Source organism: Erigeron canadensis, chromosome 4 (genome assembly GCF_010389155.1).
Source record: "Erigeron canadensis isolate Cc75 chromosome 4, C_canadensis_v1, whole genome shotgun sequence".
Classification (NCBI taxonomy): Eukaryota; Viridiplantae; Streptophyta; class Magnoliopsida; order Asterales; family Asteraceae; genus Erigeron; species Erigeron canadensis.
In genome coordinates this window covers 33,723,304-33,736,314 of record NC_057764.1, presented here as the reverse complement: position 1 = coordinate 33,736,314, position 13,011 = coordinate 33,723,304, and the positions used below count along the sequence as shown (strand labels likewise).

The window sequence follows — 13,011 nt, the reverse complement described above, 5'->3', positions numbered from 1 at the left end:
ATTGTATGACCGCTATGAGGTTATTATATATTCATAACGATAATAAATTTTTTATATAGCAATTATAATTTTTATTTTTTTAAAGAAAAATGATAATGACAGCTTAAGGGTTGTCTTTAACAGCTTATTACCTGCATAAAAAGTAATACTTTATATATTAATAACCGCCCCTGAATTTTCACAAGACAAAATACAAATTTTAATGCATCAAAATAATTAATACTGACAGCCCTGAGGGTTGTCATTAACAAAACTCTTTTTTTAAATTGACTTTTGCTTTCAATTTTCTCTTTTTTTTTTTATTTATAATTTTGACGTTTGTTATTACATAATTATAAATTGAAAGTATGAGACCATAATGATTTAATTATAGTTATTAATAATTAATAATTATAAAAGATGTCTCATTTTTTTTACACTAATTTGTTTTGCATCACTAATTTATACTTCAAACTTTTCTTGATTATTAAACTAATATAATAAAAACATATATTTATATAAAAAAAATTTAATTAATTTATGTTTCAGTTGATGATTGTAATTTAATTCACATAAGAGTTTATATCTGCATGCATCTTAATAAATTCAAACTATATTATATATGTATTAAAAATATATCAAAATATCTGTTTGTATTATTTTTATATATAGTTGAATTTTACAGATTTTTATTTGCTTTTATTTAATAATTATTTCATATCAAAAACGTTGTTAGTCTTGTGTATATTTGACATAGGGATAAATCTAATCTAATATACTATAGTGTGACTATGATGTTTTATTCATTAAAAATAAATTGGATATATGGTTTGTTCAAAAGGTTCACGTCTTTCTATTCTTACCAAAATACACCGAAGAATACATTTTATTTGCTTTTAAAAGTTAAAGGTTACTAAAAATGATCAAATAAATTAGATTAATCTCTAATTTGAAAAAAAAACTCTAAAATTATCAAACATGATGATCCTTTGTAAATGTATGTATTATGTGCCTTGTATCATTTCGGTAGAATTTGGAAGCAACTTTTTTACTTAATTAGATAAAGGTAATGTCTGTCTATATTTTACCTTCCTTATACACCGTCGAGTTATTGGGGCTTAAACCCAAAAAACAACACTTGTAAATTTCTTTCTTTTAAGGACAATGTAGGAAATCCCATAAGATAAAGGAGCTAATACATCACATATTTTTACAATTCCACTATCGTGTCTAAATACAATCTGGTATTTTGTACTTCTAGCTAATCTAAAATCCAACATTTGTGTAAGAAACATATTTTCGATCTACTTATCTTTATCATTATATAAAACAAATTATCCCTTTTCTACCTTTAAAATACCTTAAATGTGTGTAACAATATAACTAGCTCACATTATCAATGAGTCTATCCCCTAGCTAACTAATATTAAATTACAATATTTACCTCTAAATTCCTAAAATAACTATAATACTCTTTTAAATCATGCTACTCATTGCCGACACTAGACGCCGCCATCATTACGCTGCCGTTACCACTATCATCGCCGCATCACGTAAATATTTTTTCAGTTACCTAAAACACTTGTCATTTAAAGGTGGCTTTTTCATTTATCAAAGTACGAGTAACATATAAACTGATTAAGAAAAAGTTACTTAATTAAAGTAAAAGGTTTTTAATTATATAAAAAGATTTTTAAACAGTAAAAAAACCCGAAGCATCGAAAAAGATGTATTTTTGGTAATTCAACTTTTTCAATTGTACATTCTCGATTTAACTCCGCCCATGAATATATGGTCGTGGTGGCACGTTGATAACAGGAATGGCCCTTTTAAAACTTCCATAAGTTTATTTCCTAATATTGAATTTGAATTCGCCCTTTTACAACTTGCATAAGTTTTACATTGGCGTCCCAAAACAAAATGCATACATTAACATTTCGAATATCATGCCCGAACCCGTTCCAAACAACTCTTCCGAACGAGTTGACCGCGTTGTTGCATTTCAATATAGTCCTTGTACTTCATAGGAGCATATGCAGCCGGGCACCTTTCTTCATCCATCAACTTATCGGCCGGAGCTACCACGGTATCCAGTGTAGGCCCGTACGCTATAACTACTGATATTTTCGTTACAACGTTATTTAGAACAGCCCGATGCTCCACACTCTTATACTTCCCGTTACTGAAAACCTACAAACGATCAATAATCAACATTATTAAGATTAGGTGATCAAACGGGCCTTGGTTCAACAGGATTTAGTTAAGTTGGGACAAACATGTACCTCAAGTTGGTCTCCGGTATTGATTAGTAACGAATTGGGAAGAGTGTTGTGAATATTGATCCATTTACCCTTGTGCTTGATTTGGAGTCCACCTACACCGTTGTTGATAAGGAGTGTGAAGAGGCCATAATCCGAATGAGGTGGCAACCCTATTGCCAATTCGGGTTGTGGGCAAGGTGGGTAAAGGTTGATTACACACATTTGTGAACCCGTATCTAAATTTAATGCCTTTTTTACATAAGTTTGGTCGAGTCCTAGGCTAGTTGATATCCCACTAAGGAGCCCATTTGCTACCTCTCTGGCTCTTTTCGAGTACTCAAAGAAAACCTCCCTGCATTGAAACCAATTAATTCAAGAAAATAACTATCACAAATTAAGTAGCATACAAGAAGTAACTAAAGAAACCGGTTAATTACCTGAGACCTAAGGGCTTGTTTGGGCAATGAAACTCCGGGTGTAGATTAATCTTGAGATAATCCCTCCAATAGATTACTTCATCCTTCTTGTTATTAAAGCTGGTTCCATATTTAATCGGATCAAAGACATCTTTTCCCTCAAAATCTTTCTTCTCTTTTTCCGTCAAGTTGAAAAAGCCATGTGATTTTTCAATTACCATTTTCATCAGTGTTTCGGGTACGCCATGATTAATCACCTAAAGATTTTAAAAATCATTAAGAGAGCTTTAAAAAAAGCTATGCATGCATTATTACATATATCGAATAGTTGAACTCATCAAGCTAGATAAATAGCAATTAGTACCTGAAAAAATCCCCAATCGTTGCATGCATTACCAAGGTCTTGGATCACTTGGAACCGTATAACAGGATCGTCACATGTTAGCAAGGAAAAATCAATAGTAGGGATTGAATCATAAGTATCTAATGCAACGAGCTCCTTAGAGTTACTTGAGTAGGCGTAGATAGAAGGAATGGTTTTTAGATCGGGTGATTCGGTTAACAATGCTTTAACAGAATTCATTTTTCAATGCTCAACACAAGATATGATAATACGAACATATATATATATATATATATTTATACCAACATATATATTTATATATACAAAGAAGAAAGGTGATACATGCGATAATATTATGAAAAATACTTAAGAAACATATGACAATCATCTGCATATACCATGTGATCACATAACAACAAGCTGGCTAGCTATCATATAATATTTGTCATCATCATCAGATATAAAGCCAAAATAAAAGCAAAAAAAATTGAATAAAAATGAAGAAAAGAACATGAAGACTTGCAACTAATTAATTGTTGGAAAATACGTACACTTTCCCTGGAATAGGTCCTAAGGCCCAAAATACACATTTGAGTCCAAATAATTTTCTAAAATGCTCAAGCCTGAAAGCCCAGTTAAGGGCTTGTTAGGCATTTTATCAGTCCATGTACGTTCTATGTCCAAATGGCCCTTTGACCTTGTAACCAAGCTGGTTGTTTCTGTTGTACGTTTTCGGCTTTTCGCCTGCATATGTACGTGATTGTACAATAATATTATATTACTCATTATTATTATTTATTAAAATTGTATTTTAATACAAAAATCTACCGTTGGTGTTAAAAGGGAGAACTGCGAGGAGCCAACCCTAGTACGAGTCGCAGAAATCATCTCAACGAAGTACTGAAAACGATTGGAAATGTGACCGAGTCTTTCTGGCCCTGTGAACATCTTTTCTTAATGTATTAAAGTACGTAGTCACACACCATGTTGGATGAAACCGGCATTCCCTTGGCAGTTTTGAATGATGTGGCTGAATCCCGTAAATCTTTTAGCAACAAAACTTGTTTGAAATATTCTTTGTTACGAATGTCCAATTCTGGAAAAAATCAGAATCATAGGAAAGTTACATCAAATTTATATGGATTATAAAACCAGCACGTCCAAGTTATTTTCACTTTCCTATTTTTACTATCTAGATATCAAAGGAAACATACCCAATTGGGTTTTGTTAGAAGGGCTTTCGTTAAGGTGCATTAATTAGTTGTATATTTACTATAAAATTCAAGGGTGGACTTTTAATATGAAAATGCACAACATTTTTATGCACGTTAAGTAAAGCCCTAAGGGCTTCATTTAGCATTTTCCTAATTACTTTGACTAGGATCCTCAAAGAATGCCACTTCAATATTTTTTTCATAATGACTACTATCTAAATAACAGTCGGCAGTCACTTGGCGGCCGATCATTGATGTGTTGTTTTTATTCTTGTCTTTAAATTTATGTTGTACACGTAACTATCTAACCTAAACACACGTAACGAGCAGAGAACCCGGTCAGTGTAATATAGCCTAGTGGTAAGTTACAGGATCGTTCGCAGGGACGCGTTGCTTTACTAAATCTAGTAGTACGTGTAATTCTAGTTGTTTGGGAGTTTGTCACTAACTCCTAATAAACTAATACTTTTAACAGTAAAATAATAATCTAGCCGCAACCGCTTTTCAGCGAGAGGCTAATCTGAAAATATTTGAAAAAACAAATAACAGTAATTAAATTAAAATACTTGTTTGACATCTCTGATCTCATGATGCGATCAAATATTATCCTACTGGTTTGCTAGTCTGTTGGAAACTTAATTACGGTTCAGATTCTCGTTAGATTCACTTTGCCTGATTAGTAGTGCTGTCGCTAGACTCACACTACCCTTTAAAACAAATTCTTGCTAGATTCATTGTTTTAAGCATTACTGACCTAAAGTTTGTGTTACTAATTCATCTTTTAATTATCTGGCTCTTAAGCCATGACCAGATATAATTCCCTCCGGTGACCACAGTGCTCGGTTACAAGTCAAAGGATCGCGTCTGGCATTGTTAAGCTTCATGTTCAATTCATCCTAGTTACTATGGTTCTGGATCCCTCGGTTACAAAGTGAATCGATTTTTACTTCTACTTATAGACCGACTAGTCGTTTTCTGTCATAGCATATTAGTCCTAGTGTATGATCATAGACAACCATCAGAATTAAACTAATATGTTCAGATATAAAACCAATAGCAACATGAATTACTAATAAACATGGATCTACGATAAATAGTAAAGCACATTCCAACAGAATCTAAACAAACACAGTAAAACAATAAACGTCTACATGATCACATCGATCCAAACAAGTATTCAGCCTACTAGCCTAACATTATTAAAGGAATAACAAAGTCTGTAAAGATAAAAGACATTGTTTGACAATAAAAGTAAATAGAAGACAAAAGATCTAGACCAAGAGTGAAGATCAGAAGGTGTTAGAAGCTCCAAAACCTCCTTGGAATCTGCAAAGTCGATCTAGGGTTGTTGCTGGGCGGCTAGAGCTACTGAATCAACTCTCTCTCTTAGGGTTTTGAGGGTTAATTCGGTTTAAATAGAGGTGAAAGTCGGTTGCTGAACTGGGCTGGCCAGCGGCGCTGGTGGGCTTACCAGTGGCGTTGGTCCTGGGCTTGAATGGGTTAGCGGCGCTGGTGATAGAGGAACGACGATGATTCTTGATGGCCAGCGGGGCTGGTGGCTCATGCTGCAGCTTTCGCTTCTTCGTTTAGCTCCCGAATCACTTCCTTGTGTCTTGTAACTTCATAGGCTTCATTCTTGATGTCATTTACCCTCTTTTGCATCTTCCGTGAATCTGCATAATCATACAATCCATTAAGTACCAATAGTTCCGGAATAATAATTCATTTAAGCATAGAAATGAAGCCTTTCACTAGGGGTTTTTATCACAAAATGGACGCTCATCAATCATCTTTAAGGATAAATCTCATTTAGTAGAGATATATCAGTATTATAATGAAGACTATAATTCATAGATGAATTTCGTAAACATATCAACAATATCCCAACAAAAATAAGTCAATAACCATAAAAACTAAAAAAAATATTGTATAACATAAGATAACTATGCTTATTTTTATATGAATTTTTTATTTATTTAATTAAAACTTACAACAATAATGTACCTAACTAAAAATGTGGGTACTATTATTTTAACCAGACCATTTGTTTGTTTCATACGATATTTATATTGGGTGTAAACCAAAGTTGGCCTAATACACATAACCATTAGGTTAAATATGTGTATTGATCTATCTATATTGTCTATGACCCGAGCATTGTTAAGTCCGTTATTTGATCGTTATTGACTGCAAACTGATAACGTAGCAACAAACCACATTTAAGCTTCATAACGACGTTAATGCGTTATAACGGCATTTAAAAACCATTATATACAACACTGCACATAACAAATCACTTGGATAATGGGTTTAAGTTGTATCAAACCATTATAAAAATCTTAAGGAAAGTTTTTCAGAAAGTAGATCTATTATCTTTCCATGATATAATTTAATTAACATGTCAGTATTGCATGGTTACGTGTTGAATAATTTTAATTTAAAATGCACAACCACTATAGCTCTTCTATCATTTCCCATTTTATTACGTGTTTAAAATTTTAACCTTAAACTCATTGATTGAAATTAAGAAGCACATCAAATTAAATTCGAAGGAACAATAGATGAGTTGACATTAAAGCCCATTATACATAATTAATACCCAATTAAATTAAAGTTGACGAAATTATAAAGCAATTGTCAAACTTATTGTACCTAAATAATACATACTTAATTTCAAATTAAAATATGAAACTAATTATGTTATCATCAAATGATATGATGGAGGGTTGTCACGAGTCTTAAGACTCATCCAATGGTGTAAATAAAGATTAAACTAAGTTACTCTTAATAAGTCTACCAAATGTAATGTTTATGAACTCGCCTTATAATTACAAACATATGTTAGTATAGCAATATGAAATATATCAATGATACGCCAATTTAATTAACAATATCAATTTCGAACAATCCAACAATACATACACAAAAACATATACTGTATACATCACGTGGTGGACTGGCGGCTAAGTATAGCTTAAATCAGTGTTAAACACCATGGCATCTGGAAATAAAGGTTATGAGTTCGATCCTTATCCATACAAAAATACGAGGGCCTTTTCCAGTGGCGTACCTACGTACAAGTTAGCAGTGACGAAACTTGGACACTTAGTATAGGGGGACGGAACTTAATGAAACATAAAATCTAACTTTTTTATACGCAAAAGAATAAAGTGTTCATATATATATATATATACTGAAGACAATAAAAACCTTCAATGCCATATTAAATTTCACACTAGAAACAACAATAGGCTGTGAGATCTTTGGCGTGCTCCATTCAACCTTATTACCTTAATAAACAGTTTATTTATAAACTATCTTTAATACATCATACATACAAACATACTAACAACACAGTGATACAATTTCTATAGTTCAGATATTAATTAATCTTAAACAACAGAGTTAATAAAATAAATGCCTCTATTAAATCCTATAAACAACAAGCAGTCAAGCATATAAAATAATTACCTTGAATAGTCGATTCGGAATTTTGAAATTTGATGGGTTGTTTAACGTAATTCGATTAATATCTGATATCTCAAATTGCAAAGCCTGCCTCCTCACATGAATTTTGGATTTATGGATAGTTAGGTTTTCTGTATCCCCTATATATTTATCTCTATAAATCTTTGAGAGGGCTAATATATCATATAAAAACTTATTTTTATGGGTATATTAGAAATTAACCTAATAGTAAAATTTTTCTTTTTTGGAGGGGTTGAAACCCTCCTTGGCCCTTGAATAGTTCCGTCCTTGCAAGACCCTTAAAGAACTACGAATAGTGTTAGTACTTCAAATTTTATATATATTTCAAGATACATGTTAACAATGCATATCCTTGAATAAAAATATTGCATACCAACTTTTTTTTATTGACTCTCTCACTGACTTTGTGGTAAAATTTCAAGATAAATACTCTTGTTTAATTGAATGTTAAAACTTTGTAATTAAATTTGTGTCTCAGTTTTATTACTATTGATTATCCAATAAAATTACTATTGATTATCCAATAAGTGCTGGTAAGCATATGCTATTCTTTTTTAGTTTATGATTTAACATTTTATAATTTAGGATTTTTAATAAACTTTGAAGTAGGATTATATCTAAGGATAAGTTTTCTCTTACTTTTTAGTGATCCATTAATACGATAGTACTAAACTGAAGTTTCATTTCATTATCGATAAAATTTTGTTTAACGACTACTTATCCTCCTAATGGGGCTCTAAACATCCAAAACTACCAACCAACCCCCCCCCCCCCTTCCAAAAAAAAAACCCAATTGGTGTAGCCGTGTAGGGCCAATAATATGTGGTATATGGATCACCACACCCTTTAAAAAATGTATACCCTATCCTGACTTTCTGGATCCGTCACTGGCCTTTTCTACTATTTAAGTAGAAAATGAAAGTAGACTCTTTACTTAAGTAAAGGTAATTATTAAGGTCTGTATACATCTTAACCTTTCTCATACATCGTTGAGGTACTCAAAACCTAAAAAAAAAAAAAAACACTGAAGATTATTATTATTTTTTTTAATTTGTGATGTGGTGGCTAATTTACAATGAATATGTTATCTGTATCTAGAACTATTAACATTTAACAGGAATCAGAATACAACACCAAAAATGTATAGCGTAGATTTGGTAATTCAAAATTTCAACTTTAACATTTAATTCATCATTATTAACATTTTTCTAATTGCAATTGCATAGATTAAACAACGTAACTTTATAGTCAGCTTTTCAAACTTGTCCTATAAATAGGCAGCTTACATCTATAGTTCATATCAAATTATAGAAACTCAAATTCGATCAACATACAATGGCAATGAAATCTGTTCTCTTGTTGATCACCCTTTTGGTAGTTGTTTTTGTGGCACCAAAAGCCAATGCTATTGCTGTAGAAATCGGTGGAACTGCACTTTGCCCTTTGAATGGCACCATTAATCTTAATATTACTACCAATGTCACAGTCCCACCTCTTCCTATCGCAAGTAAGTTATTGTTTCACTACTAGCTTCATTTTAGTTATATATATATATATGCTCGATAATTCCAGCTAGCTAGTAATTTTGAATCCTATGATGATCAAACGAACATTATCAGTTACGGTTTAATTTTATGTATTCAAATGATTAATACACCATTATCAGTTAACTAATCAAGATTATTAATGTATTATAATATTGCAGCACATTTTGGATACAAGCTAAGTGTACATGTGTAAAAACTTCATTAAAGAGATATTTGTTGCTTTTAATTAATTATCTTTTTTTTTTGTTGGTGCCTGGCTATCATAATTATAAAGAAATTAAGGATATATATACATCTTAACAAGCACATACGTACCTGCTAAGTTGTACTCCGTATTATATAAGGTTTTGCTGATTAATGATAGCCCTATAAACTATTATTATTAACGTGCATAAAGTAATTGTTTTTTTTTATCATAAAATTTAAAAAGTGATCAGCTTTTGATATAAAATGTAAAAATTTTTCATACAAAGTTGTCATTTGAGAAATCCATATGTATATATATTTATTATTGTCAACCAAATTAATCATGCAAGTAATTAATTGTAGCTAGGTGGAGTTTAAATCACAAGTTTTTTGGTTTATTGTTATATATATATATATATAGAGAGAGAGAGAGAGAGAGATTACACCTGAAAAGATTGCTCAACGAATTAACTTGTAATTAATTAGATCCTATATATTTTGTTAATGCTGGGTGCAGATGCTACAGTCCGAGTATCAATTGCCGGTATTGAAATTGGACCAACAGGATTAACAGATTCACTAGGACAATTCAGTGTAAGTTTCATTCGATCTGTGATAACGGCTCTTAGTAACCTGCTAAACCTTACCACCATTACTATTACTCCACCACCCGGGGCATGCAATTCAACCCTACCAGTTAACACCATTCTACAATCCGTCCAGCCATTACAATTGGTAAGGCAAACCAATGTTTCTATTCAGTTGAATGTGACAGGACTCAGACTTGCTAAACTTAATAATGTATGATCTAGCTATCATAATCATATCTATTTATATTCCACCAACAACGCATGTCGCATGGATTGAAGTCACGTACGGTAGTGGATCGAGTATATCTAATATATATATAATGTATAATTAGAATAAAGGAAGAGATCGATTGATTGCGCGCCAGCTCTGATATGTGTGCTCGCGTGCTCTCAAGTCTCTCCATTCCGAGTACTGTAATAATATTGTTCGATCGTTTCTAATTTAAATACTACTCGTATTATCATTGTGTGTTTGAATTTGAATGTAGTACTATGTATATATGTTCTATATATAACGCAACGCTACGCTACGCATGCATGCATGCATGATATATATAATTGATTAATACGTACACAGTACACCTAATTATATACGTACTATATATCAAAAAGCTAGATGTAACAAACGCGCTCCCATCGTCCCATTATATGCCAAAGTCATCTTTTTAAATTTTAACCTTAAATATATGTTACTAAATAATATAATAATAAAAATTATACAAATAGAAACACATTAAAACTCAGTCTATTCATATTATATTCACTAAATATTTATATTATAAAAATAAAAAAATTAATGGTAAACCTCAAAAAGATGACTCAATTTAAAAAATTAAAACAGGACATGCATGTATATATAGTGGGACGGAAGGATTAATAGTTTAAACCATATATTTTTTTTTAAGATTCATGTTAGTGCATTTTTATATCAAATTCGCAAGGCCGGATTAATTGATGATCATATCAATGACTAGCTACAATCAAATGATCACTTTTAATTATTCGTTTGAAATTAAGAAAAAACTTTACAAAGTCAACATTTTATTTGCTAATCTTAAAGCTAGTATATATTTAATTTTGTTTTACCATACTAATTTAAAAAAATTATAAAAAAAATTAAAGAAACTAGTATTTGTTAAGTTCTCTCATATGTAATGAAATTTACTTTTTGAAACAACGGTACTGAAATTAACAAACACGCGAGTCGAAAGATTTTATTGATTTCGTGATTGAAAGAATTGGCTTTCTGAACACACACAAAATAATTACTGTACCTGCAAAGCAACACGAAGGGGAATAGGACTTTGAATATACTTCGTAAAGCCTTAATCTTATTTACAATTAACCCCCTTAATGTTTTCATACTTTACATTTGAGGCTAGAACCTTTATGCACTTACTTTCAGACTGTCCTTAAGTTGAGAGTAGAGAATCCTGAAACTCCCTACTTCGATAAAAGTTTAATACTTTGAATAATCACACACACCAAATGAACAAATTAATAAACTGAAGGGAAATAAATTAAAGATCTAATCGAATCTTTGACAAAATTGAATAATGAATATTATTGTAGTTGATGATATATATGATACATTGCTAGAATCCCATTTAAAATTACTATATTGGTGTCCGCGCAATGCAGCGGTGGTAACAGCGATGGTGATGGTGTGGTTATTAACATAAAAATAATTTCATTGCGGTCGGAGATATAATGAATTATTGCGTGAGATATGAAATGGGGGAGGCGGGGGACGGATTTTGAGTAAGGATTTTTGCATTGTGTTTCCGCGTGAGGGAGAAATAGTCATAATCTATAAAATAGAAATAAGGATGTATTAAGATAGAGAGTAAATTTGTCATTATAGGTTTTTAAATTAAGGAGGGAGAGGGGAGGTTTGTTTTATAAAGAAGTATAGATATAGATATAAATTAATGCCCTAAATTTTTTACTACCTTAACCTCAAACTTTCTATTTTCACATTGCAACCATTTTTTTTGTTTTTTTGTTTTTTACTTGCGGGTTTAATGCTTAATGATGTAATTAGTCATTGCCAAACTAGTTGTTTCTATCCAGCTGACCAGCTAGTTTGTCTTATTTGGATGTTGTTTAGGCTTTGTATAGAACTTGTTTATGGGGGTGTTTGGCTGAAAGTTACAAAGTTTAACGTTTTTTATGCTTTGATGTTGTTTGGTATTGTTTAATTGGTCGGACATCAGTGATCAATGGAGTGGATTGTAGATAGCGAGTAGCTAGCTAGCAGGGCGCAGTGATGGTTGATTCTGTAAAATCCTTCAACAATGAAGGTGAAAGTTTAAATTTCTATTTTTTTTATTACAGTGGTATAATATGGTATTAAAAGTGTAAATTTAAATCAACACATGGTCAAATTTAAAAGTGATGGGTTGGGCCCTGAGATAAAGAAAGGTATGGGTTAAAGATGTTGTTTGGGAAGTCTGGGTGCGATAAGAATAAGTAGTTGATGTTTTACCTTATTGTTGGCCCAATAAAAAATATTGTTCAAACCAGCCCACCTATATTTTTAAGCCCAACTAGCAATTCGTGCAAAGCTAACTAATAAACCTTTATTATTTGGTTATGTCTGACACAAGCTTTTCAGGAGCTTTACCTTTTAATTTTAAACTAAAAGCTCCTAGAATGTTAAAAGCTTTGTTTGGATGCAACTAGCTTTAGCTTTCTTATTAAAGAAAAAAGGCTTCAAAATGAAACACTCAACACACATAGCATTTCACTAGCTTTAGCTTTTTGATAAAGCTTTTAATCTTTAAAAGCTACACAAATATCTCTTGAAGTTGTAGCTACAGCTACCATAACAAACACTTTTAAAAAATAAAAGTTACAGCTTACAGCTCCAACAAAAAGCTACAACTTACAGCTCCAACAAAAAGCTACAACTTACAGCTACAACTAAAAGCTACATCTACTTTTGCCAAACATACCCTTTATTTTAATATTTTTTGTACAGAAG

General features: G+C 31.5%; 2 protein-coding genes across 2 annotated transcripts; one reads left to right on the top strand and one right to left on the bottom strand.

Annotated features, from left to right (window-relative positions):
• Window positions 1–1,923: 1,923 nt before the first annotated feature.
• On the bottom strand, window positions 1,924–3,239 carry LOC122597454 (2-oxoglutarate-dependent dioxygenase 19-like). Its single transcript, XM_043770045.1, has 4 exons — window positions 3,021–3,239; window positions 2,678–2,913; window positions 2,262–2,592; window positions 1,924–2,169 (listed from the first exon to the last, which is right to left on the bottom strand). Exons 1-4 carry the CDS (start codon window positions 3,237–3,239, stop codon window positions 1,924–1,926), a joined length of 1,032 nt encoding a protein of 343 aa, XP_043625980.1.
• A 5,753-nt stretch (window positions 3,240–8,992) lies between these two features.
• On the top strand, window positions 8,993–10,502 carry LOC122598138. Its single transcript, XM_043770740.1, has 2 exons — window positions 8,993–9,209; window positions 9,953–10,502. Exons 1-2 carry the CDS (start codon window positions 9,038–9,040, stop codon window positions 10,240–10,242), a joined length of 462 nt encoding a protein of 153 aa, XP_043626675.1. The 5' UTR covers window positions 8,993–9,037; the 3' UTR covers window positions 10,243–10,502.
• The last annotated feature ends 2,509 nt before the right edge of the window (window positions 10,503–13,011 follow it).

What these genes read in the sequence shown, in the direction of transcription:
- LOC122597454 (XM_043770045.1), bottom strand. Translation starts at nt 3,239, where the DNA reads ATGAATTCTGTTAAAGCATTGTTAACCGAATCACCCGATCTAAAAACC. An exon ending in ACGATTGGGGATTTTTTCAG is followed by an intron (nt 2,914 to 3,020) that starts GTACTAATTGCT and finishes TAAAATCTTTAG; the next exon opens with GTGATTAATCATGGCGTACC. An exon ending in ATACCGGAGACCAACTTGAG is followed by an intron (nt 2,170 to 2,261) that starts GTACATGTTTGT and finishes GATCGTTTGTAG; the next exon opens with GTTTTCAGTAACGGGAAGTA.
- LOC122598138 (XM_043770740.1), top strand. Translation starts at nt 9,038, where the DNA reads ATGGCAATGAAATCTGTTCTCTTGTTGATCACCCTTTTGGTAGTTGTT. An exon ending in CCCACCTCTTCCTATCGCAA is followed by an intron (nt 9,210 to 9,952) that starts GTAAGTTATTGT and finishes TGCTGGGTGCAG; the next exon opens with ATGCTACAGTCCGAGTATCA.